We start from the raw sequence: 25478 nt of genomic DNA, 5'->3' as shown, positions 1-25478 counted from the left end.
CACAGCCTTTGTTGGTGTGCTGAGGCCTGTAGACACATGTTCTACTTGCTCCTACTTACCTGAAACAACACGGATCATGCTTGCTTTTGTATTCGTGCAGCAATTATTATTTTTGCTCTTATCAGGAATTCTTATTTCACATTTGTCAGTCAAAATAGTTTGATAATTAAATTATGTAAAATAAAGTTTTACCTTTATAGTTTGCAGAGTAACGATTAACATGATTGGTCACAAGTGTCATAAATCAAACACTTGTTTGCATTAAAGGGAAAATTCACCCCAAAAAGAAAATTTACGGTTAATTTTCTCCACATCAGGCCAGTAGAACATTAAAGAAGAGTTTAGCTTTGGTCATTTGTATAATGAAAGTCAATAGACACTTATTTTTTACATTAAATATGAAGAAAAGAAAGAAATCCAAATCAACTTTCTGTGGCCTTTAATGATACACTGAGGTCTTGTGAAATGAAAGGATAAGTCTGTCCAAGACATTGAACTCACATCTGAGTGTACATCATCAAGTGACTGGAAGCACATGCTAACTACAATTGTTCACACCCAAAAACTGTTAGCCAAGCCTAGATTAAAGCTAATAATGTTGTAAATATTGTTCTGTTACTTGCACTACTATACTTTTTACTTCATAATTTTTTTTATTCAAAAAAATAGGTGACCATTGACTTACATTGTTTGAATCACCAAGGACCACGAAATCATTTAATAAACAATGTTAGAACAATGTTCTAATGATGAAAAGTGTCACCTAAATCTTAGATAGTTTGAGGGTGACTAAATTTAATAAACTGATTTTTGGGTGTACTATCCCTTTAAACAACATTTGAGAATGCATACACCCTTCATTAAGGTTTAATGGATGATGTTTATTTTTATAATGTTCATATGTGTGTGTTTAGGTACGGCACAAAGTGTCTCAACAAGTTTATGCCATGAAGCAGCTCAGCAAGTTTGAGATGGTCAAGCGCTCTGACTCCGCCTTCTTCTGGGAGGAGCGTGACATCATGGCTTTCTCCCAGAGTCCTTGGATAGTTCAGGTGGGATTCCCTCTCATATTACACTCACTGAATACTTTACTAAGTACTTTGCTAATACTGGTTTAAACCCACTATTGCTTTCAGAACTGCTTTAGTTCTTCATGGCTTTGATTCTAGAAGGTTCTGGAAACATCTTATCACAGGGGTGCCCAAACTCAGTTCCGGGAGGGCCACAGCTCTGCACAGTTATGCTCCAACCCTTATCAAGCACAGCTGGTCTAGTAGTCTTGAACATGTTGATTAATTGGATCAGCTGTGTTTGATTAGGGTTGGAGCAAAGCTGTGCAGAGCTGCGGCTCTCCAGGAATTGAGTTTGAGACCTATGTTCTAGTTTGACTTGTAGGAGCTTGATTAGATGCTTCAGGTGTATCTAATTGGGGTTGGAGCTGTCCAAGATCAAGTTTGATCACCTCTGACCTTATCAGCTGCTTATTCGTAATACAAATCTCACATTTCAGCACATCCCAAAAGTTCTCTATGAAGTTGAGATCTGCTGGCTCGCAGTTTGCTGCATTGGAAAGTTCAAGCTTGGTGAACTTTGACCTGTGAAATTGCATCATGTGGCTGCGTAAGACCAATTCAAGATCAAAACATGACCTCTCTAGACAGAAATTTAAAGTATAGACCAATTGCTCACTTTTTTAATGTCTAATCAACTTGTTTAATCTAGGCCTTTTTCACAGCACCGCACAACAGAATTTTGCATGCTCAAACTCTAGTGTGTACGTCACACTGGACTTTTCTCCCCAAGGACTTCTATTCATACGCACACGAATGCGTCAGACCGGAAACGCAAGTTCGTGCGTCAAGTTTCACAGTTCACTGCATTGCAAAGTTTAAACTTGGTAAACTCTAACCTGCAAAAGCGAATCACTTGACTGCGTGAGACCAATCGAGGATCAAAACATGACATCTCTGGACAGAAATTTAAAATATGGACCAATTGCTCCCTTTTTAAGGTAAAAATATATGTTAATAAAATTATGCAATCTGCACTCTGAAATAAAGTACAAACACTGCCACCTGGTGGTTGAAAGAGAAAATTTATTGATATGAACTTTTTAGATACAAACGTGTACATGCACAATATTCGACTTTAAAAAAAAATAAAAATGAAATAAAAGATAATAATTTATGCAGTCATGCACGTGTTTTGACCGCTAATATACCAGTGGTTTGATGCTTCAAAAAAGTTGCAGACACCTTTACTGGCATCAAAATGCCTTTTTGATGCAAAATTAATTTATGCAGTTATTCCTTACGTTGATTTAAAAAAATCTTGAGTAGGCCTAGGCTACTGTAATAAAGAGAATTTTCTCTAAATGTAGAACTAAATACATTGATATGCATTGAAATACATGATGAACACTCTTGACACATGAAAGCGTAAAGCCTGCAGCTCACAACAAATGTGGAAAGTTATTGCGTGTCATTATTTTACAAACTGTTTACTGCTAATTTTATGTAATTTTGCGCACATTGATAATTGAATATTAATCAGATGATGTCATTAGGCTGCTGTGCCGTCAGCCACTCGTTGCATTGCTTATCATGATTTCGAGGATCGATAGATCTGTCCTTCACAACACGCGCAGCGATCTCAGATCACTTCATTCAGACATTTTAATCTGATTCGCAAACTTGTTTGAAAAACCAAATTAGTCAGAAATCAGTTATCAAGATTAACGGATCCAGGATCTGCCAAATCATCTTGGATCGTTTGAGTGACGTACGAAGAACGGACCCCTGTTTGTTAAGCTGACTCATTGTTTTGTTGAAGAAACCAGTTTAAGATGATTTGAGCTTTGGCTTCTTATTGGCTAGATATAGATATTACAACATGAGAACACTATAGTCATAAAGACATGATGGTCAGCAACAATACTCAGATAAGCTGTGGCATTTGAGTGATGTTCACTTGTTACTAAAAGGCCTAAAGCAAGAGCCGCAACCAATTGCCTGTAGGTTTCAAATAAGCCTTAAGGACTCAATTGGTTTGATCAGGTAGGTTTAATTAGAGTTGTAACCAAACTGTGCTGAGCTAAAGTTTTAAACAACAACATTAGCATAACGCCAGCCAGTGCTTTGACCCTCAAGCGCTATATTTGTGGCTGAGGGCTGGTAAAGTTCGATTGGTCTCAAAAAGTTGTTGTTTTATGCTGTGTTTAAGCAAATCCATTTTGCAAACAGTTCCAAAGAATTGGGACTCTGGCTCATCGAATTCATATGGCAGATGTCATTGTTAAGGTGTCAAATGCTGAAGAGGTCTTTAGAGCTGAAATTTATGATTAGTGAATAGGTGATTAGTATATTCATGGAGAACTATGTACAAGCTTCTTTTAAAATACTGTAAGTGTTAGATTAATCACAACACATTATCTTTGACCAATCAGAACAGAACAGGCTCTTAGAAAGGGGCATTTAGAGAGACCAGAAGCTTAAATTAACTGTTTCAGATATTGTGGCAAAATAACCAATGCTGGAAATGTGTATTATGAGAAAATATTTGCGCTCCAAACATAATTTGAACCCTTTAAAATAGCATAAAAGTGTCAGTTTATACAGAATTGCATCAATGAGTCAATTTAAGAACTGTATTAACATTTGGAGAAAAAGTTGCTGAAATGTTAAATGACTAAAACTACTAATACTTCATTTCTAAGTTGAAAATAAATAGTAAAATGTAAATATGACTGAGATAATAGTCTTGACTGGCTGTTTTTGAACACTTGTATTTCACAGGATGCACCTGCGCATATTGTAGTCAGTTGTGCATTTTAGTCAGTCAGTTACTGTATGTAATCATCTAAATAAGGACAATACAAAATACAGACCTGTTCATTAGACCTTGAAGCCTAATATTTCTGCTGCAGTAGTGTTGATTTTAACTAAAATTATTTGAATTAAATAAGTTAAACTTGATTTTATATAAAATCATTTAAATGATAATAACTTGTTGCTAGTTTTATTTTTATTAGTGCTGTCAAATGATTAATCACATCCAAAAATAAGTTTGTGTTTACATAATATATTTTTGTGGAGTGTATATATTTACTTGGCATATACACATACACACAGAAATGTATATATTTGAGAAAATGTTAATTAATATTTTTCTCCTGAAATATTTATATATAGATCAAATTATAAATAAATATAAATAATGATGTATATGTTTTGAAAATGCAAATGTTTATTTTGGATTTGATTAATTATGATCAATTGTTTGACAACTATTTTTGTTTATGTATATTTTCATACTTAAAATGTCATTTAATATTCGATTTATGCATTTTTAATATTTTAACTTGATTATTATTTACATGCTGTAAAAAAGCATTAAAAGTTCTCTATTAAGAATATTTAAATTATGAAATAAATATTTAAACCATTAAATAAAGTCTGTGTTCAATATTATATTGCTTATTATTTAATTTTGCTGGGTTGCAATATTGAAATAGAGTAATGTGAAATTTCACTGGTGTTGATTACTGAAATATATTGTGACATCTCTGTGCACCTCTCTATCTCATTGTCCACATAGCTGTGCTGTGCATTCCAAGATGAAAAGTACCTTTATTTGGTGATGGAGTTCATGCCCGGTGGAGATCTGGTGACTCTGACCAGCAACTATGACATCCCAGAGGAGTGGGCTCGATTCTACACGGCAGAAGTGGTGATGGCACTTGATGCTATCCATTCTCTGGGCTTCATCCACAGAGACATCAAACCAGACAACATGCTGCTGGACCGCAACGGACACCTCAAACTCGCAGACTTTGGCACATGCATGAAAATGGACTCGGTGTGTGATAAGTGCATTTGAGGTGTCTTTTGAGGGTGTTCGATACTAACTAAAATGTTTCTCTCCTTTTTTTGATAATCACATTGAACAATATTTTGCTTAGTGTGCTTTTGTGCTGATACCTTGGTTAGTTTAGGCCTGACATGGATTAATGAATATGACCACTAGGTGACACCACTAGGTGACAGCAAGTCTCTTTCTCCTTGTCAAAAATAGTAGGCTACTGTCTAAATCGGTACTTCATTTGAAATCCAAGTTGTGTCTTGACAATAATAAATTTATGTGCAAAATAAAATAGGAGTAGTGAGAATGAAATTCAGGCTACTGCATTGACATTGTTGTCACTGTCATGTTGACCCTTCGTCAACAGGCCTCAGAGGATAGTAAATGAATTAATTCCACACTTCAGTAGTTGATCGTTCTGGTACTTTTTGCCTCCTAATTCTTTCAAACATTTTCCTTCGGCTTAGTCTCTTTATTCATCAGGGATCGCCACAGCGGAATGAACCGCCAACTTATCCAGCATACTGTATGTTTTACACAGCGGATGCCCTTCTAGCTGCAACCAAGTACTGGGAAAAAACCCATACACACTCATTCACACACGTACACTTCTGCCAATTTTGTTTATTCAATTCACCTGTAGCGCATGTCTTTGGACTGTGGGGGAAACCGGAGCACCCAGAGGAAACCCACGTGAACACAGGGAGAACATGCAAACTTCACACAGAAATTCCAACTGTCCCAGCCGGGGCTCGAACCAGTGACCTTGTTGCTGTGAGGCGATAGTGCTAACCACTGAGCCACAATGTTGTCCCTGCCTCTTAATTTCTACTATTAATTTGGATCTACAAGGCCACATGCTGATTTTCTCAAACTTTATAGAAGGAAAGTGTGGGATTTTGGATTTAACCTGTCTTGATAAGTGAGTCAGTGAACATTCATTCAAATAATTGATTCAAAATGGCTGATTCATTTAGAAACAAAGCAAGTAGTTACTGTCTTTGTTAATGATTTATTTAAAAACAGATTAAGGTTCAAAACACACACACACACACAAAACTCTTGCTCTAAGATGCTAATTTTCTGCTTTAGCTTTGTTGGGTATTTTCTGTTGATTTAAACAGAACTCACATTATTGTGTCTTAATTGATATTCAGGAAAACCTGCTTGTGTTAACCAGCCTGCTTGTATTATTTCACATTTATCTTACACATTTTATAAACAAACGCCATAAAGGGATATTTTTACCCACCTGTTTGTCATTGGGACTGCTTTCCAATAGACTTAAATGCTTTTGTACTCTCAGGATGTGATTTTGTTTGTTTTTCTCAAGTGAATGAGGCTCTCTGTAATGTCCGCTCACAATACAATTACAATTTTATTGAAGACGATAAATATGATACACCAGTAGTTGGTGTGTTTACATTTACATGACCGAGAAAGAGAGAGTTTCTCTTTTAGATTTTGTATTATAGAGATTTACAATTATGACCTCACACATTGCAGCAAATTTGTTTGAACCATCGTTAATGTACGTTACAGAAATCCTCCATTCGGTCATGATAGATGTCAGTGCTGCCATCTTGTGGCTAGATTATACAGTGCAGTCAATGAATTGATTGAACATGAATTGTGTAAATAATTTTCATTGTTAACATACTTTTATTTCAGCTACATTAAATCAGCCAGTAATGTTTATATCCATGTGTCTATATGTGTGTTTAGACTGGTATGGTACGCTGTGACACTGCTGTTGGGACACCTGATTACATTTCTCCAGAGGTTTTAATGTCTCAAGGAGGAACTGGTTTTTATGGCCGGGAGTGTGACTGGTGGTCTGTTGGTGTTTTCATTTATGAGCTTCTAGTGGGTGAGGCGTGTCTACTTTATATGCATCTCTTGTAATTTCATTTCAGTGTTCTCATCATCAAATGTATTAATTCTTCTTTCAATCTGGGCAGGTGACACACCGTTTTATTCCGAGTCACTGGTGGGCACATATGGAAAGATCATGGATCACAAGAACAGCTTAACTTTCCCAGATGATATAGAAATGTCAAAGGATGCCAAAGATCTCATCTGTGCCTTTCTGAGTAGCAGGTGAGACTGAGAAAAGTATTTAGAAAAGACTTGATTTGAGTTTTCTTTTTTCTTTTTTTTTTTTTTGTAAACTTCAGACACTTTCTAGCTTAATAGACTTGTCTGTTTTTAGAGGTTGGCTGGCCATGAAAATGTATTTTATTCAATTTGAAATTACCTTTACTGTAAAAAAAGCTAATTTTTAGGACAATTTATTACACACTTTTGATTATAGATTTCTTTTGTAGTTTATAATGCATATAATATAATCACAGGGTACTTTAGATTTGTTATCATTGTTATCATATACAATGTTCCCTGTTTTTTTTAAAGGTTTGTGGTCAGTAAGATGTTTTTGTTCTTAATGATTTTAGATCTATTTTACTAATTTTTTTCTTAAAATGACAATCTCAAGGAATATTTCTCATCATTTTTTAAAGTTTTATTTAGTTTAAAGAGAACATAAAAGCCTCAATTTTATGCTTTTAAAAGCTCTTCATAAAATAGCATTTAACATCAATTTCATGTCCTACTGCTTTTGCTAGACACTCACTAGCTTAATAGACCCTTACATGTTTGTTTTTAGAGGTTAGCTGGTAGTGAAAAAGTATTTTATTCAATTTGAAATTAACTTTACTATAAAAAAGTACAATTTCAGAACAATTTATTACACACTTTTAATCAGATTTCTTTTGTAGTTTGGGGTTTATAACTTAATAAGTTTATAAATTAATAACAGCAAAGTTTTCTTGCCATAAATTACAAGGCACAGAAAAAACTAAATAGGAGATTAATTTTCTTCGGTGAGTAAAATTGGCAGTTTTTGCTTTCTTTATTCTCAGCTAATTTGATGGAGTAACTTATTTTGTCTGTGTAGCCAGAATATGATGGTCAATTTTCCCAAACACAAGTGTTGGCTATAGAAAATGGATAATCTTTTTTTTTTTTTTCTAATAATTTTGCAGCCCTGTGTAATTGACACACAGTTCTGTACAACCCAGTGTTGTTGTTGACACTTTCTAGTGTTCTAATAGATTGAATTAGTAAATTATATGCATGTTTGACAAAATACAACAATGTTAAAATAATCTTAGTTTGATTAATTAAGATACTTAAAATATAAATAAATAAAGTTTTATTATTGTTATCATATGAAATTTCCCCTATTTTTTAAAGGTTTGTGGTCAGTAAGATTTTTTCCTTAAAGATTTTATAAAAATGTTACACTTTTTTCCCCACAAATGACAATCTTAAGGAAGATTTCTTAAACACCAAATCATCATTTTAATTGAATTTAATTTAAAGACAACATACAAGCTGATCTTTATTAATTTTATGCCTTTAAAAGCTCTTCTTAAATAAAGCCCCTAATAAAACATCTATTTCATGTCCTACTGCTTTTACTACATGTCAGCTTCATGGATGTTTACCCTCCAGCCGGACAATTTCAATCAGAATTCCTCTTTTCTCCTTCTCTCATTCTTCTCCCACACATGCTCACATACGAGCATTCCTGATCAAACATACAGAGAGGGGCTTAATGTTTTCTCTCAGTGTTTTCATGTAAACACACACACACACACACACACACTCCTCCTTTTGCATTCAGGCTGCTGGAATGTCCCACACGTGGCAGTCCAAACTGCTGCACCCTCTGAATGCAGATGAAGTGAAAGGAAGGGGGAGTGAACGGTCCTTATTTTTGGATGTCTCTCTGCCTGTTCCACTCCTCCATGCTGTGCTGTTGGATGTTCCTGGTGGATGGTCATTTAACGGATTAGCGCTTCTCTGTTTGTTTTGCTGACCAGTGTTTTGCTATGTTCAGGGAGGTGAGGCTTGGCCGGACTGGAGTGGATGAAATAAAATGTCACCCCTTCTTCAAGAACGATCAGTGGACCTTCGACACCATACGAGACAGTAAGTCAGTGTAGCTGATCTGGGGGGTCATGGCTTGTTAAAGTTATCTACATTTTATGCATGTGCTGGTTGGTAAAAGTGCAATCTTTCAAAGTTGTTTTTGAGTTTAGTTATGGATTTGAGGATATTATAGATATGAGGATTTTGAAAGCACAGCTTTTTCATTTCCTGAAATTTCTCCTACCTTTTTCTCCACACACATGCAAACAGTCACCTCACACCCTCATGCTATGCTTTAAGTGTCAAAGAAAGCCAGCTTTGCATTCAGTGTATTCCTACATTGCTCTCTTGCAATTTTTGTGTGTGGTTTTAGGTTTTTGTGTGTGCACCATATTATATAAATCAAACATTTCAGTATTTTTACATTTTATTCGTTTTTTTATTATTTTATTCACTTTTAGATTTTGGGGTAGATTTTGCATAATAAACATTTCCATTGGACATATTTTCAATTCATAACTTCCGTTTGAGCAACTGTAGGGTAAACTGTAATGTAAACTGAGCTACAAGAGACTACCTGCATTAAAAGTCTTTAGTCTTGATGGTAAACGTGATTTAAGAGTTCATTAAGTTAGAACCGGATAGAAAAAATAATAATTATGTATTTTCATCATTTAAAGATGTGATGGGATTTGTCATGGGCTTGTAAGTTGTTATGGAAGCTGCCTCGGAATAATAACAATTCTCTGAATTATTAGACTTTTTAACAATTCTAAACAAAAAATCTGAATCGCAATATAAATTTTAAAGGTCAGACTCCAGGATCTGTAAGTTTACTTTATTAGTGCTGGGCGCAGATTAATCGCATCTAAAATAAAAGTTTGACATTATATGTGTGTGTATTTGTTTTGTAGATGTGATACACACATACATAGAAAAAAAAACTATTTTGTTACATATATATGTTTACATTTTTGTTTAATCTAAATATAAAAAAAAATTTAAATAAACAAAATTCAGTTTTTTGAAACAGAGAATTAAGCACACACAACACATATTGGACAAAACACATTTTTATTGAATTTATAATTTATTTCTCTTTTCTTCCTCGTTCATATTGTTACTTTTCCTTGTCCTTCTCCTCCTCCTCTTTTTCTTCACCTCCTCCTCATCCTCCCTTTCAATGACATTTATTGTCTCTTTCTTCTCCATGTGCTCCTCCACCTCCTCACTTTCATTTCCTTCCATCTCCTCTTCCACACTGCAGTTTTTTCTTGGCCTCCTCCTCCTCCTCTTTTTCTTCATCTTCTCCTCCTCCTTTTCAGTGTCATTCATTGTCTCTTTCTCCTCCATGTGCTTCTCCACCTCCTCACTTTCCTTTCCTTCCATCTCTTCCTCCTCCACCTTGCAGTTTCTCCTTGGCCGCCTCCTCCTCCTCTTCTTCACTTTCTCTTTCTCCTCCTCTCCAATGTATTTTATTTCCTCCTCATTTTTCTCCTCCTCAGCTTTCATCTTGTCCTCCTCCTCCTTTATTTGCTCAATCAGAAACTTTGCCACCGATATCTTTCTGGTGGCATGTTCCTTCAAGGTCTTCTCCTCCTCTTCCACCTCCTTCATTTTCCTTCTCAAAAACTCCTCCTCTGACAGTCGGGTGCTGGTATCTTTCTTTCTTTTTTTCTTTCTCTCCACCACCACCTTCTCCTCTTTCATCACCTCCTCCTTCTTCTCCACCACCTCCTCATTCTGCATTATCTCCTTCCCTTCTTCCTTTTTCTCCACCACCTCCTCCTCATTTGTCTTTTCGCCTTTTGTGTAATCTTTCTCTTTCTCCACAATCACCACCACCTCCTCTTCCATCACCTCCTCTTTCTCCACCTCCTCCTCCTGCATTGTCTCCTTCACTTCTTCCTCTTTCACAATCACCTCATAGATCTCATAATCTGTTAAAAGATAAACCGTAGAAGTTTGCACATAGTACACAGTCATTTTCAATGAGACGTTAATCTCCAGCTACAGTTTATTCATAACATTATAGTCTAGAAATTATCTAGATTCAGAAAGCATCATTTACCATCAGAGGAGGAAAGTGTGAACAGCTCATCACTAGGAGAGAAGCAGAACCATCGTAGAGCAGCTCTGATGAAAGAGGCAGCCTTGCTCTTTTTCTTCTTTCTCTTTTCATTCACTTTCTCCTTTTCATCTGTTAAAAGAGAAATGATTACACATCTTTACACATTTGTCCACAGTAATTTGAGAAGAAATTAAAATGAACATTCACCAAAAACTAAAACCTGAATATATAAACATTTAAAAAGTTATTGTAGCTAAACCAAGATTACCACAAATTTACCATGGATTTGTACTTTATTATTATTTATTGTAATTGACTATAATATTTTATTTTCATGATATATAAAACAGCCAACAGTAAATTTCCAGTAAAATGTTTCTGTCATAATTTTCAATTTTATAAGGTTGCTGTTACAGCATAGACATCGTAATGTAATTAAAATACAATCAGTTAAATAAACCTAAGCATTCGTTTAGTTGTTCAAGCATAAAATGAGACGACAGACCATGTAACAGCTAGCACCGTCAGTACCAGCAGGCTAGTGCAGAAACTCCATTTAAAATACCGAGGTAAAATAAATTTATTATTTAAATAAAATTTAATGCAGTGCTTCTTGTCTCGGTCTGAGACCCACTTTATATCAAATATCAATTAGGCAGTGAAGATCACTTATTTTTAAAGAAAACATCTTAATTGGGGCAATTTTGTACTGGAAAATTAAAAGTCTGTGTGCATACCTCAATTTACTAATAATAGACTAATATTTAGCATTCACTATTTCAGCATATTCCATTTCTGCTATTCATTAACTGTGTAGCACAGTGATTAGCCTACTGATGAAATATTATTATAAATATTAACTAATAATGCCAGTAGTTACTATTATCACTGTTAACGATTTTTGTAAATGACACAGTTTTTAACTGTAATATGAACTGTATTTTACTGTAAGACATTTATGCATTTATAACTGTGTCACTGTAATTTAAAGTTGCTTTTATGAAAATGACAGTAAAGATATACATACAATATACATATACTGTAAGATAAATAGTGCTGTACATAGAAATACAATATTTTTGCTGTAATTGATGAACAGTAAGTTACTGTAGATTTTACTTGAATTTGTTAACAGCTCTTCAAGAAAACAGCAGTTCAACCAGCTCTCTATTATATTGTACAAACATTTTTTAATAGCAAGTATATTATTATGTCAGCAAAACACTAGATATTCATATCACAGTGTAAATATGACTCACTGTTAGTGCCGTTTCTAGGCCTTTCTTTGAGCTGCTGCAATTTTTTCTGGCTCCGGGAGATCTCGCAGGCTTTGGGAACTTTGTCTTTCTCCATGATGTAAATCGGTACAGGGTTTCAGTCTTTCACCTGTAACCACTCAAAAACTTGGGGTTTGTAAGCTGGAATAGGATGAGGATTTCGGTCTTGCACCGTGAATCACTCAAACGGGGAGATGTTCAATCGCTTAGACAGTCTCGAAACACTAGGAGCGCAAGTATTTAAACACTGAACAGCCAAAGACACACCTGTACTACTCCACTACAACAAACCCACAAGAGGTTCTCCTATGATGCAGGGCTTTAGGTACACTTTTGGAACGCGTTCCATTCTCAGAACATGTCACTATGGTAACGAGACATGACGCTAAGAAATGTTTTCTTTTGAATTCAAATGACTGAGTATATGTGCAAATGACATTAAATAAATAAATGCATTCGCTGAACAAATTGATCTGAGGCACTAAAGCCATCTTAAATAGATTATCAATTAGTAATTGATGTAACTGTAGACAAAGAAGCACAACAAATGAAACGTGAGAGGTTTTTGTGAAACTCAAACCACAAAACTAACATATATTGACTGAAATAATATATAATAAATTAATTTGAAGTATTCAGCTTCAGTGTGATTCATTTAACAAGACATACTGCAAATATACATGCCATTCCCATTAGAAATAAGTACTATAGTCATTAGTGTAGGAGTGCAACATCAGTTTGCAGAAAAATAAAAATCATAAATAAATGTTGAGGATTATCTTTAAACAGAAAATATATTTTAATAAATGAAAATAAACAAAATAATTCAGAATCAAGCTGTAAGCTGCAGAACAAATGTGTGCAAAAGTGCAGGCAACATATATTCAAAATATGAATCAAAAATAATTTAGTTCATAACACGGAGTAATCAATAAATGAGATACAAAATAACTATTATTTTATGAAAGTATAGCCAGAATGTTATTTTTAAACTGCAAATTATGCTAAACATGCTAAACGTTTAGGAATGGTTTATTATTGTAATAATTTATTTATTTATTTATTTATTTATTTGATTGCTTTGTATCACTGATCTCTGCTGTGTATTGCCATGTACAGGAGAAGGTGCTGTGCTCCTGTCAGGGGTGTGTGGTGTTTTCAGTATGGGGTTAAAGGGCTATTGGGTTAGTTTCAGTAAGGGTGGAACCCAACATGTGGCCCATACACGGTTACTAATGACAGAAGAGCCTCAAAACCACACACTTGGACTTGTTTTTTCCTCCTCACTCCAGTGATGCTCAAATTTGCTCTCTGTTTGGCTTTCTCTATGCTTAAACTACACAGTCTGTTATTAGCAGTGCTATCAGGGTGCACTCTGGGAAAATGAGCGACAAATTGGTCTATGTATCTGTATGGTGTGGTGCTGTATATGGCAACATATGATTTTCTCTCTATTCAAACTAAAAATTCCAAAGACTGTTTTGTTGGAAAGAAACTACTTACTACTACTACTACTACTACTAACTACTACAGTAGATGTTAATGCTCAGCTTAATGTTGGAATAATTGACAGTGCGTTAGTAAATATATAAATATAAATATATATATATATACAGTACAAGGTACTGGAAGTTTTTTATTGCAAAGAGATGTTATTTCCCAACAGCTGTTGATGATATAATTTTACAGCAAGGTTTTTTGTTTTTTTTTAATTCCCTAATCAGGAAAAGAAAACTAAAAGCAATTACAGTATTCCTCATGATAATAACAGCAATTTATCCCTTTACAGTTTTCCATTTACATAAAAATTAACTACAGAAGAAAGTGTGAGTGTACTTCATATTTATAAATGAAAGTTAAAGTTTTATAACAGAAATGCATTGGGTTGAATAGGAGTTATATTCAATTGATTTGGACCAAATGCAAACTATATATTTTTGGATTATTTGAGTAGTTTTCTTCATAATAAATATACTTTTAACAAATGGGTCATTAAAAGTGTTATAAAAATATTATGTCAAAAAAACTTATACAACTACAGTTTTCTTGTTTTGACACATTAAAATATGTGGTTAAGAAATAACTACATTTGTTTTTTTTCCTATTCCATTGGTCCAACTGGGCCATTACCAAAAATCTTTAGTGTTTAGCCCTGCATAAGTCTAAAATCTCTTTCATAATGGTCTTAAAATGGGCTTAAAAAGTCTTAAATTTGACTTGATGAAACCTGCTGAATCCCTGAAATAATGAATTCTTTTGTTATGGTGCAGACAGAGAAAGGTAACGTTTTACTACAAAACAATTACAGTAAATACATTTCCTTATTGAAATCATTATTTATTTGCATTAAATTAAAATCAAAAGAGCTAGTCATAATTGCCAAGTATTGCCATAGCATTGCACAAAGCATTGCAAATGCAATGAATACCCACACACACTTAGAGTTTTATTAAATACACAAATACAAAAACTGATAAAATTATTAAAAAGATAATGGAGGAGTAAAAATTTTAAGAATAATAAATATTAATACAATACACAGTAGTATATTTATTCAGATGGTTAACAGTAATATTTTTGACAAGTTTTGTCCACTAGCTGACTCTCTGTGTTTGGCATTATTTAAAGCTCAGAGACATTAGTGTGTGTGTTTTTTTTTAAATATATAAATTACTTATCTATATATACAGTAGTGGAACAATTGTGTTCATGTATTATAATAGAAATGTGACTTTAATAATGAGCATAAAATAAACTTTAAACAAATTGAAATGGAGAAAATGAAAAAGCAAAAATGGAATAACTAGGGGAAAAAAAATAAATTCAAAATCAAAGATTTTTTTTATCACATAATACAGTATATACACTGACCGGCCACTTTATTAGGTACACCTTCCTAGTATACATATTGTTCAGATCTGCCTTAATCCTTCGTGGCATAGATTCAACAAGGTACTGGAAATATTCCTCAGAGATTTTGATGATGTGAATCTCCCGTTCCACCACATCCCAAAGGTGCTCTATTGGATTGAGATCTGGTGACTGGAGGCCATTTGAGTACAGTGAACTCATTGTCATGTTCAAGAAACCTGTCTGGGATGATTTGTGCTTTATGATATGATGCGTTATCCTGCTGGAAGTAGCCATCAGAAGATGGGTACACTGTGGTCATAAAGGGAGGGACTAGTTGGCCCAAAAATTGGTACTAGTTGGCCCAAAGTGTGCCAAGAAAATATCCTCCACACCATTACACCACCAGCACCAGCCTGAACTGTTGATGCAAGGCAGAGTGGATCCATGCTTTAATGTTGTTGATGCCAAATTCTGACCCTACCATCTGGATGTTGCAGCAGAAATCGAGACTCATCAGACCAGGCAACATTTTTCCAATCTTCAATTGTCCAATTTTGGTGAGCCTGTGCGAATTGTAGCCTCAGTTTCCTGTTCTTAGCTGACAGGAGTGGCACCCGGTGTGGTCTTCTGCTGCTGTAGCCCATCCACCTCAAGGTTTGGCGTGTTGTGCGTTCAGAGATGCTCTTCTGCATACCTCGGTTCTAAATGAGTGGTTATTTGAGTTACTGTTGCCTTTCTATCAGCTCAAACCAGTCTGGCCATTCTCCTCTGACCTCTGGCATCAACGTGGCATTTGCTCCCACAGAACTACCGCTAACGGGATATTTTCTCTTTTGGTCCATTCTCTGTAAACCCTAGAAATGGTTGTGTGTGAAAATCCCAGAAGATCAGCAGTTTCTGAAATACTCAGACTAGCCCGTCTGGCACCAACAACCATGCCCTGTTCAACATCACTTAAATCACCTTTCTTCTCTATTCTGATGCTCAATTTGAGCTGCAGCAGATCGTCTTGACTATGTCTACCTGCCTAAATACATTGAGTTGCTGCCATGTGATTGGCTGATTAGAAATTTGCGTTAATGAGCAGTTGGACAGGTGTACCAAATAAAGTGGCCGGTGAGTGTATTTTAGAATCTAAATAAAAAAAATAAAAATCTAATATATGAATAAATAACTGTGTCGTATAAAGAGATTTCCCAAAAGTGGTTTATTCTACTCTTATCCAAAATCTAATCTTTGGACTCTACACTCGCATCCAACACTCCTGACTCTTTCCTCCTAGATGTATGAATGCAGCCTACTAATACATGTTCTCTCAGCTCTTTAACTCCAGAATCAGCCAGTGTTTTGTATGTGTAAGTGAGCGTGAGTGTGTGTGTGTGTGTGCGCGTGTGTGTGTGTGTGTGTGTGTGTGTGTGCGTGTGTGTGTGTGTGTGTGTGTGTGCACTGTAGGTAGTGAGTAAAGCACTGACCAGCTTGGCAAATCATTTATGCCACTCCTCCCTTCAGTACAGTGTCTGCTTTGTGTGCTACACACACTGAGCCTTTCACTGCTGGACAAACACACACACACACACACACACACACACACACACACGCTCCAATTTTTTACAATATTTTCTCTCTCTCTGTCTCTCTCTCTTTCTCTCTCTCTCTCAGCCATGGCTCCAGTGGTGCCGGAGCTGAGGAGCGATATTGACACCAGTAACTTTGATGATGACATTAAGGATGATCCGCTAGGAACAGAGACGTTCCCTCCGCCCCGTGCCTTCGCAGGGAACCAGCTACCATTTGTGGGTTTCACCTATTTCAGGGAGGACCAGTAAGTGTGAAAGTTAAACAGATGTTGTTGAAATGTTGTCTTGTGATATAAACCTGTTAGTAATGCAGTGTATTTTCATGTTACATAAGTGTTTCGTTGCGTAATACGGTCATGTAATATAATTAACGCCTGTGGAAAAAAGTTTTCAACGAGCCCCAGTAGGGTTCGCACACCTTTTTGCCAATGAATTTCCATGATTTTCCAGCCGTTTATGATTACCAGATGATTTTAGAGATTTTTGTTCACAAAGAGTCGTTTATAGACTGAAATATTTTTGAGCTGAGTAAATCTAGGCAATGGACATGTACTGTTATTTTTGATTAATTTTGTACTTTGCGCTTTTTAAAAAAAATTCTTCTCCAAAAATGATAGAAAACTCAGTTAAGCACTTGCTACGTGAACATGCACATACACACAAACATGGACATGATTTTTAAAAGGTGGAGTGGTCTAGTGGAAGTATTTGGTACTGCAGCCCCCCCAAAATTTCAGCAAAACCTAATTTTTTTGAGAGATCAGTCTCAAATGTGAAGAATATTTTGTTGAGATTTATTTTTATTTATATGAGAAAACTATGATTTTCTCATAGTTTAAAAATAAAATAAAAATAAAACATGAAAAATATGCATATATTTATATTTGTTTATATATGTTAAAAAGAGGCCAAGCTTTCATCCACATTTCAAAACATAATAGATTTATGACAGTTCATGATGAGACATTTTTAGGTCTAAACTCAAAATTAAATATCATAGTCAATAAAAATAAATGGCTTATAACCTCAGCACATAATTTAATACCAAAAAATCCCCCCAAAATGTTCAAATTAAAGCAATATTGAAGTAAAATGAAGTACATTCATTTTAATAAAAAATAAAAGAAGATTTATTTCAGTCCAGCCATCACCAAAGGGCTAGAAAACAATACCTTTTAATGACTTTTTAATGTTATATTGAAAGTATATTTTCAATTAAAACATGTTCTAAATCAGGGTTATTATCGTAAACTAAAATCCATGAAAAAATATTGTTACTTCAAAATACAAAAACAGTGTTAATACTGAAACAAATCAAATTTTCTGAATCTGGAATGTTCGTTGTTCTTAATTACTGAAGCAACATTTATCATTTTTATTTATTTAGTTTTACCTGTACTAAATTAACAGAAATTGAAATAAAATTAATAAAAACTAAATTCCTAAGTCTCATTAATATATATTCAGTTACACTTTTGAATCAATATTTGCTGTAAAAACAGTTTGTAAATGACAAATCTAATACAGGAAGAGTTAAAAGCCCACATTTCAGACAGAGTTGTTTGACATTTAAACAGGTATATCATTCTCTTCCCCACACACACACACTAAAGAGCTGTAATACTACTGCAAGCTTCTGTTATGGATCAATCGAGACGGGATGTACAGTATTTTTACATGATTATGGTAACTGTGAATGAGAGCTGTGTTTGTTCCATCACTGCTCCCTCTTTTTCCCCTATCCGTTCACTGTTTCCTCTCAGTTTCTGAGTGAAGCCACATGGGCCGCTGGCAAAGCCCAGATTGAAGAGTTGCTTTGAGATTTACTTTCTTTCATTTCCTCCCGCCTTCAAACTTTTTCATCCAACTTCACTCTTTTTCATCTTGAATTGATTTACGAAGTCTCGAAGTACAGAGTAAACAAGGACAATTCTGGCTTAAAAGAGTGTAACATTTACAGTAATCCTCTTTTTTGTGTGTGTTTTTCAGATTGTTAACTCAACAAAATAAGTGTTCAGATGAGGAGATCATTGAAGATCACTGTTTAAACCACACAGAGGTACATACTGTCATATTTCAGTAATAAAAACTAGAGTATTCATTATAATGTTAAATAAGAATTGTTGTAATATGAAATAAATAGAACATGTTTACAGTATATGTAAATTAAAGTGATGGTTTACCCAAACATTTAAAAATACTTGTTGTTTACTCAAGCTAGTTCACCCAAAAATGTTTACTAGTTGTGATGTTAACTTAATGTTTACCCTTAAATTGTTTCCTAGTTTAAGTTAGTTTTTTGTGAATTATCCATTTCATTAAGATTTTATGGTCAAATCGTGGTCCTTATTGATTAATAAAATGCAAGACAGTGGCTACAGACACTTTGAGTTTAAAAAAAATCATACGAACAAAACAAAATTAATAGCTGTGGCTCAAGATGATAAATTAAAATCTTATGAAATGAATGTTCAATATGTACAAGACCTTAAACTTTATTACCTGGAATACACAGCCTTGGCAAACCTCGGGTGTTCATTATGTTTAGCCTGATTATGATTTTGACTCTCAGGATTACATATTAATAATCACCAATGAGCTAATATCTTAAAAGAAAAGTCATCTGAATCTTGGCTGGCTCGAGGATGAGTAAATTAAAAGCAAAATATCCCCGTAAAGTGAAGAAGACCAGAACTGTAGGGTGCATACTAGGGCAGAAAGTGTTTATAGCTGCTTAATAATGGTGTGTGGCACAAAATTAGCACTTAGCTTTTTAAAATAGCTGATGTGATTTCTTCTGCAGCAGAGTTTCCCACAACCACTGTTTGGTGGCGATACCCGGCATAACTGGAGTGTTTCACTGCATTCTTTAGATAATTGCTGCTTTTAATAGAATCAAGCAAACAACTGGCATCATGTTTTTTTTTTTCTTTCATGCGTTTTGTGCACGTAGTCCAACGACCTGGAGAAGAGGCTGAAAAAGTTGGAGGAAAAATTCAAACATGAGATGCAAGCAAAGGAAGAACTGGAAAATAAATGCCGGTAACAAAAACATACATGCATGACAACATACAATGGCATTCATATGAGATTTGTTGGCTATTTTATAAAGTAATATCATCACAGTTTAAATGGGAATGGTTTTTACATTACAGAAGTAGTACACCGTTCTGAATACATTAATTACATGTTTTGTCTGTGTTTTTTTGTTCCTTATTTTTTTTCTACAACAAAAAATAGACACTTGCTTAGAGTAGTACAGTAGACAAAGGATATTTGAATGGCACAGAACCAGAAATTTGTGGTTTTTATCACATTTTACATTTACCTTTAGTCAATTAGCAGACGCTTTTGTCCAAAGTGACTTAGAATTGAGGAGGAATTCAGTGATTCAACAAGAAGAGGCAATACATACAAGAAGTGCTAATTATTCAAAGTAACTTGTTTGTGCTCAGAGAATTTTAGTGCTTAAGTAGGAGTTTTTGTTTTATTTTTTTGAGAGAGGGAGATATGGTGCTTCTGTAGGTGGTTTTGGTATTATTAACAGGGTTCAGGTGTTCTCTGAATAGATCGGTTTTTAGTTTGAAGGAAACCAGTGTATCCTCAATCGAAGTGGGAATGAGAAGATCATTTCACCAGCTTATAGCAAATTTAAAGCATCAAGTATATTAACTCACAACAGGTATAATCCTTACGAACTAATTATGTTGTATCTCAACAGAACAGCAAATCAGCGGCTGGAGAAATTGTCCAAAGATCTTGAAGAAGAAGTAAGACATATTTTAAAATCCATTCATCTAACAAAAGCCCTTGATTCAGAAGCATTCGGAAACAAAGTGCAGGTTTCTCAAACGGTCGCTTTGTTGCTGTTGTTGTAGGTGAATGCGAGACAGGAGGCGGAAGACAACCTAAGATCTCTGGAGAGAGAGAAAGTTTTACTGAAACACCAGCGTACAGAGAGCGTAAGAAAAGCTGGTCTAGAGACAGACAGAAAACGGCTGCTGGAGAATGAAGGTGAGAACAGCGAACATGATCACAACCCATTGTTGACTACCTAAAAGAGATAGTTCACCCAAAACTGAACATTCTATCATCATTTACTCACCATTCATTAGTCACAAAGGTTTGTGTCTTCAATAAACTACGACAGTTTGTGTTCATTGAAAATTAAGAATGATTAATAAATCCATATGAAACAATCCCCTAAAAGTGACGTCTCGTCTTCAGTTTCGGGCTCAGGTGCGCTTTGCACTCACACAACAAGCGTACTGCGCCAAAGCCCTGCCAAACCGCACTCTGGCAGTCCTCTTCTCAAACAAATCTGGAAACTTGCCTGGGCACGGTTCGGATAGCATAGTGTGCGTGCGCTGTTAGAATATTTGGGTGAACTATCTCTTTAAGCTACAGCTTTACATGCACTTTTCATGATATTTATTGTGATATATCGCATACATAGTACTGTCTCTTATTCTGATTTCACGAAAAGCACAGACACAACATTTCTTCCTGATTTAAGAATGTTTCTAGAAACTCTTCTACACATGTAGAAGTATTAGTTCTGCTCTGCTAGCATATTTACTATTTATTCCCTTAACAGTAAGCAGCCTGAAAGAGCAGCTTGCCGAACTGAAGAAGAAGAACCTGAACTCTCATCTGTCTGCTGAGAAGAACATTCACTTGGAAAGACAGGTGAGTCTCTCAGTAACACTTCACCAAACCTCTCACATCGCAGTAATAACAACAGAGGAGAAATTATGTTAGACACAGTAATAGGACATACGTAGGATGAATATACTTCAGCTGGGATGAAACATCTTCATTTAAACATATATATGATTTTAAAAGGCAGTTTTTAAATTAATAAATTATCTTTGATTATTTAAATAATGAATATTCATTTTAAAATAATACTTATATAAATAGTTAAAATATTTAAATAGTAAATGGTTAACATATTTATCTAAACAAATATCAAAATAGGGCAACGCAGTGGCGCAGTAAGTAGTGCTGTCGCATCACAGCAAGAAGGTCGCTGGTTCGAGCCTCGGCTGGGTCAATTGGCATTTTTGTGTGGACTTTGCATGTTCTACCTGCGTTTGCGTGGGTTTCCTCTGGGTGCTCCAGTTTTCCCCACAGTCCAAAGACATGTGGTACGGGTGAATTGGGTAGGCTCAATTGTCCATAGTGTATGTATGTATGCGTGTGTGTGTGTGTGTGTGTGTGTGAATGAGTGTGTATGGGTTTCCCAGTGATAGGTTGCGGCTGGAAGGGCATCCGCTGCGTAAAACATATGCTGGATAAGTTGGCGGTTAATTCCACTGTGGCGACCCCAGATTAATAAAAGGACTAAGCCGAAAAGAAAATGAATGAATGAATATGAAAATAAAAACTTTTTCACCATGACAAATTACTTACCTGTAATCTTTATTAAAGTGATTTTAACTTGTTTTTAAAATAAAGTATGAGACATGTTTGTGATATGTCAAGAAAACAAAAAAAATTCGAGTATTTATCTCTTGACAACAGAATGTCATTGTCATTTCCAAATAATATGTAATTCTGGTAAATTATAAAAAAAAAAAAAAAATGTGTAATAGATATTAATTACTATAGAATATAATGGGTTTTAATTGTTAAATGAATGTGTCCTCAGCTGGAGGAGGTGAGTGCCAAGCTTCAGGCCGAGCTGGAGGAGTCGGAGAGGCTGAAGAAGGCCCAGACCGAGGCCTTTAGGCAGTCCCAGCAGCTGGAGCTTTCTCTTAGGGAGCTGCAGGAGCGTCTGGCCCAGCTGGAGAGCAGCAGGCTGGGTCTGGAGCAGGAGAAACTCAACCTGCAGACCTCGCTGGAGCTGGAGAAACGAGAGAGAAACGTCAGCTCAGAGACCATCACTGACCTGCAGGGTGAGCAGAGAATAAGTCTGCATTACGTTCAGTCCTGTAAAATACTTGAGTAAATTGACTTCATTACTGTACTTAAGTGTATTTTTGTGCTCCAGTCTATTGTAGTTCAAACCTTGTGCTTTTACTTCAGTGTAGAAGAAACCATAGTACTAGTTACATTTTCTGATTTTTATGTAGTGTTTTTATTTTTTCATTTTATTTACAGTTAATATTTTTGTGGCAAAGGTTCAATTATAATTTTATGTTATTTTCCTTTTTATAACTTTTATAAACATTTTTTAAACATTCAAACACATCAACTTATAAATTTGGTCTAACAAACATTTACACAACAATTATCAATAAAATATACAATATACAAATAATACAAAAGAATAAAATAATAATAGATAAATGCATTAAGTAAATAATGATAATAAAAAATAAATAAAATAAATAAATACTGACCTTAATTATTTTTTAGGTGGCTTTAACCTTTAATAGATAGAACAGTGTAGAGAATTGACAGGCAATCATGGGGAGCAGAGAGAAGGGTAGTATCGTCAAAGGACCTCGAGCTGGGAATCAAACTTGGGTCGCCGTGAGCATCTTGGTGCTATATGTCAGCGCACTTAACCACTAGTGTATAGGCTATAATCTATGGAAGATCAATTTAAAAAAAAAAAAATTATAATTTCGTAAGATTTTATATGTCAATTTAAAAAATGTTTTTTGGGGTGGTTAGCAGTGTAATTTTACAAATCTCCAGAAGTGGCTAAAGGAGCATGCTATGTAAAATCAGTTGGAAGTCATGCTTACTGATCTTAGTCTTCTCAAAGTAGATACATGGTATTTAAATTATATATTGACTATTGTCTATTATATACTGATCCTTCAAGAAAAGTCAGAACATCCCCCTAAGAACTATATTTAAGAATTTATACTGTGTTTCATTTTTTCCCTTTGCCTTTTAACCATACCAAATGCCATATTTTGTATTTATTTTTGCTTTGCATTAGAGGAAGATCCTTTATGATAAAACCAGAATCTTCTCTCTTCTTTCTAATTTTGCTACACTACTTTTTACTTTTTATTTAGGTCTTGAGTACAACTTTTAAAACTATATATTTTTACCTAATTATATTTTTGGCCAGATACTTCTAATTATTTAAAAGTTTGACACAGTATCTTTACTGAGTGTCATTTTGAGTATTTTTTTTACTCCCCTGATTTTGGTATCACGCATATGTGCAGGGCTGTTTAAGAGAGAGTCAGGGTAAATGTTTATGTGGTCGGCTTTTCTCTGAAACGCACACAGGGCTCTTGTCTGCTGGTTTGCTATGTTGTTGTGTCGAGGTGGAGCTGCTCAGGGACTGAGTAAATATGAACACAGCGTTATTTTAAGGTCAGAGGCAGGTAGCTGACGTTTTGTCGCTGGACAGGAGAAAATGTCGAAAGAAAAAATCTCTTTATTTTTCAGTGTAAGAGATTTGCTTCTGGAGGTTATTTTTGTGTCCATCGTATTGACCTGATTTGAGATATTGATGTTTACAATTTAAAAAATCTATACTAAAGGTTTATTTTAAAATGTTTTATAGCTATATTTTAGATTAACTTTTTGTACAGATTTTATACACATTTGTCATATAAATATAATAGCATAATTATTTATTTGAGCAAATAGTGAACAAAAAATAAACAAAATATTGTGTAAACATTATTTCAAATGTAGATTGTTTTTAGAATTATACTTGTACTACAACTGGCTTAGTTTTTCACCATGACCAGAACATGTGATTGTCAAAATGTTTCATCAAAAATATTTAAAACATAATTTCCATCACCATCATATCCACCCCAAAACAATAAAATAAAAATCTGAGATGACAAAAAAAATAATAATTTAATGACTTAATTATTCTATCACGAGTTTGAAATAAATATATCATCCAAAAATGGAAGTTCTGTCCACTTGTTCCAAACCTGTACAGTTTCTATCTTCTGTTTAAAAAAGATACTTTGCAGAATGTTGATGTAATCATCATTTTTTCCTTCTGTGAAAGTCCATGGCTGAGGTAAAATGTCTGGCATTTAAAATATCATCTTTCGTTTTCAAAGTGAGTATTTCTTTTATTTTTTTGCCTCAACTGTCCCTTTAAGAGAGATTCATTTCTAAATGTCCACAGAGCAGAAGGTGCCAATGCTTGAATAAACACCCATTTATGTGTTTATGGTTTGCAGTTTAACATAAATGTTAACCTGAATTGCTAACCTTTGACTTCAGCTTCTGTCTTCTGTTTTTAATCAGTTTGTCTCTCTTTCTGCCTTTCTTTCATTCTTAGGTCGTATCTATGGACTGGAGGGTGAGTTAAAGCACATAAAGAGTTCTCTATCAAAAGCTGAAGTTGAGAAAAGACAATTACAGGAGGATCTTACAACCCTGGAAAAGGTACTTATGTGTTTAAGCTAGTGACGGAATGTTTGACACCCTCAGCTCATGATGTGTCATGAAAGTTATCTCCTTTAACTCTAACAGGAGAAGAATAAGCAGGAGATCGACCTCTCCTTTAAACTTAAAGCACTTCAGCAGAGTCTGGAGCAGGAGGAGGCTGAACATAAAACCACTAAAGCCAGATTGGCCGACAACAACAAAATCAACCAATCCATAGAGGAGGCAAAGTCTGAGACCCTGAAAGGTAAAACAAAACAGCAGCTTTAAATTTAAAACTCTCGAAATGTTTATATATGTCAAAATCTTACTAGAAATTACAGCTGTGTTATTATTCTTTCATAAACTTAATTTAAAAAACAATGCAATATTACAAATGAATGTGATTTATATATGTATAGCCTATATGAATCTTGGCAAGTATGATTGATTACGTAGGTGCATTCAAATCTGTCACACACATTCAAATTAGAGAATTAATGGAGAATCAATGAGAAATCTGTTTATGCTTTGAATTTATATGCTCATGTCTATGGTAGCGGTCAAAACAATTTGTAAGTAACTTGACGCTTATGG

The 25478-nt window shown here is 34.7% G+C and overlaps 1 protein-coding gene across 6 annotated transcripts in view; it reads left to right on the top strand.

The window, feature by feature from the left end:
• The window catches only part of LOC130247586 (rho-associated protein kinase 2-like), a 61211-nt gene that overhangs the window by 15634 nt on the left and 20099 nt on the right, over positions 1-25478 (top strand). For all 6 annotated transcript variants that reach the window (XM_056480886.1, XM_056480887.1, XM_056480890.1 and 3 more), the window contains exons 4-17: positions 915-1052; positions 4597-4857; positions 6586-6730; positions 6822-6960; positions 8765-8856; positions 16657-16819; positions 18564-18633; positions 19528-19616; positions 20296-20344; positions 20453-20588; positions 21172-21263; positions 22228-22474; positions 24796-24902; positions 24990-25149. In XM_056480886.1, coding sequence (XP_056336861.1) covers positions 915-1052; positions 4597-4857; positions 6586-6730; positions 6822-6960; positions 8765-8856; positions 16657-16819; positions 18564-18633; positions 19528-19616; positions 20296-20344; positions 20453-20588; positions 21172-21263; positions 22228-22474; positions 24796-24902; positions 24990-25149 — 1888 coding nt within the window. The remainder of the gene's footprint in view (positions 1-914; positions 1053-4596; positions 4858-6585; positions 6731-6821; positions 6961-8764; positions 8857-16656; positions 16820-18563; positions 18634-19527; positions 19617-20295; positions 20345-20452; positions 20589-21171; positions 21264-22227; positions 22475-24795; positions 24903-24989; positions 25150-25478) is intronic.

The sequence above is a fragment of the Danio aesculapii genome, chromosome 20 (assembly GCF_903798145.1).
Source record: "Danio aesculapii chromosome 20, fDanAes4.1, whole genome shotgun sequence".
Classification (NCBI taxonomy): Eukaryota; Metazoa; Chordata; class Actinopteri; order Cypriniformes; family Danionidae; genus Danio; species Danio aesculapii.
The sequence above is the reverse complement of the archived record's forward strand: the minus strand, read 5'-3'. Positions and strand labels throughout refer to the sequence as shown.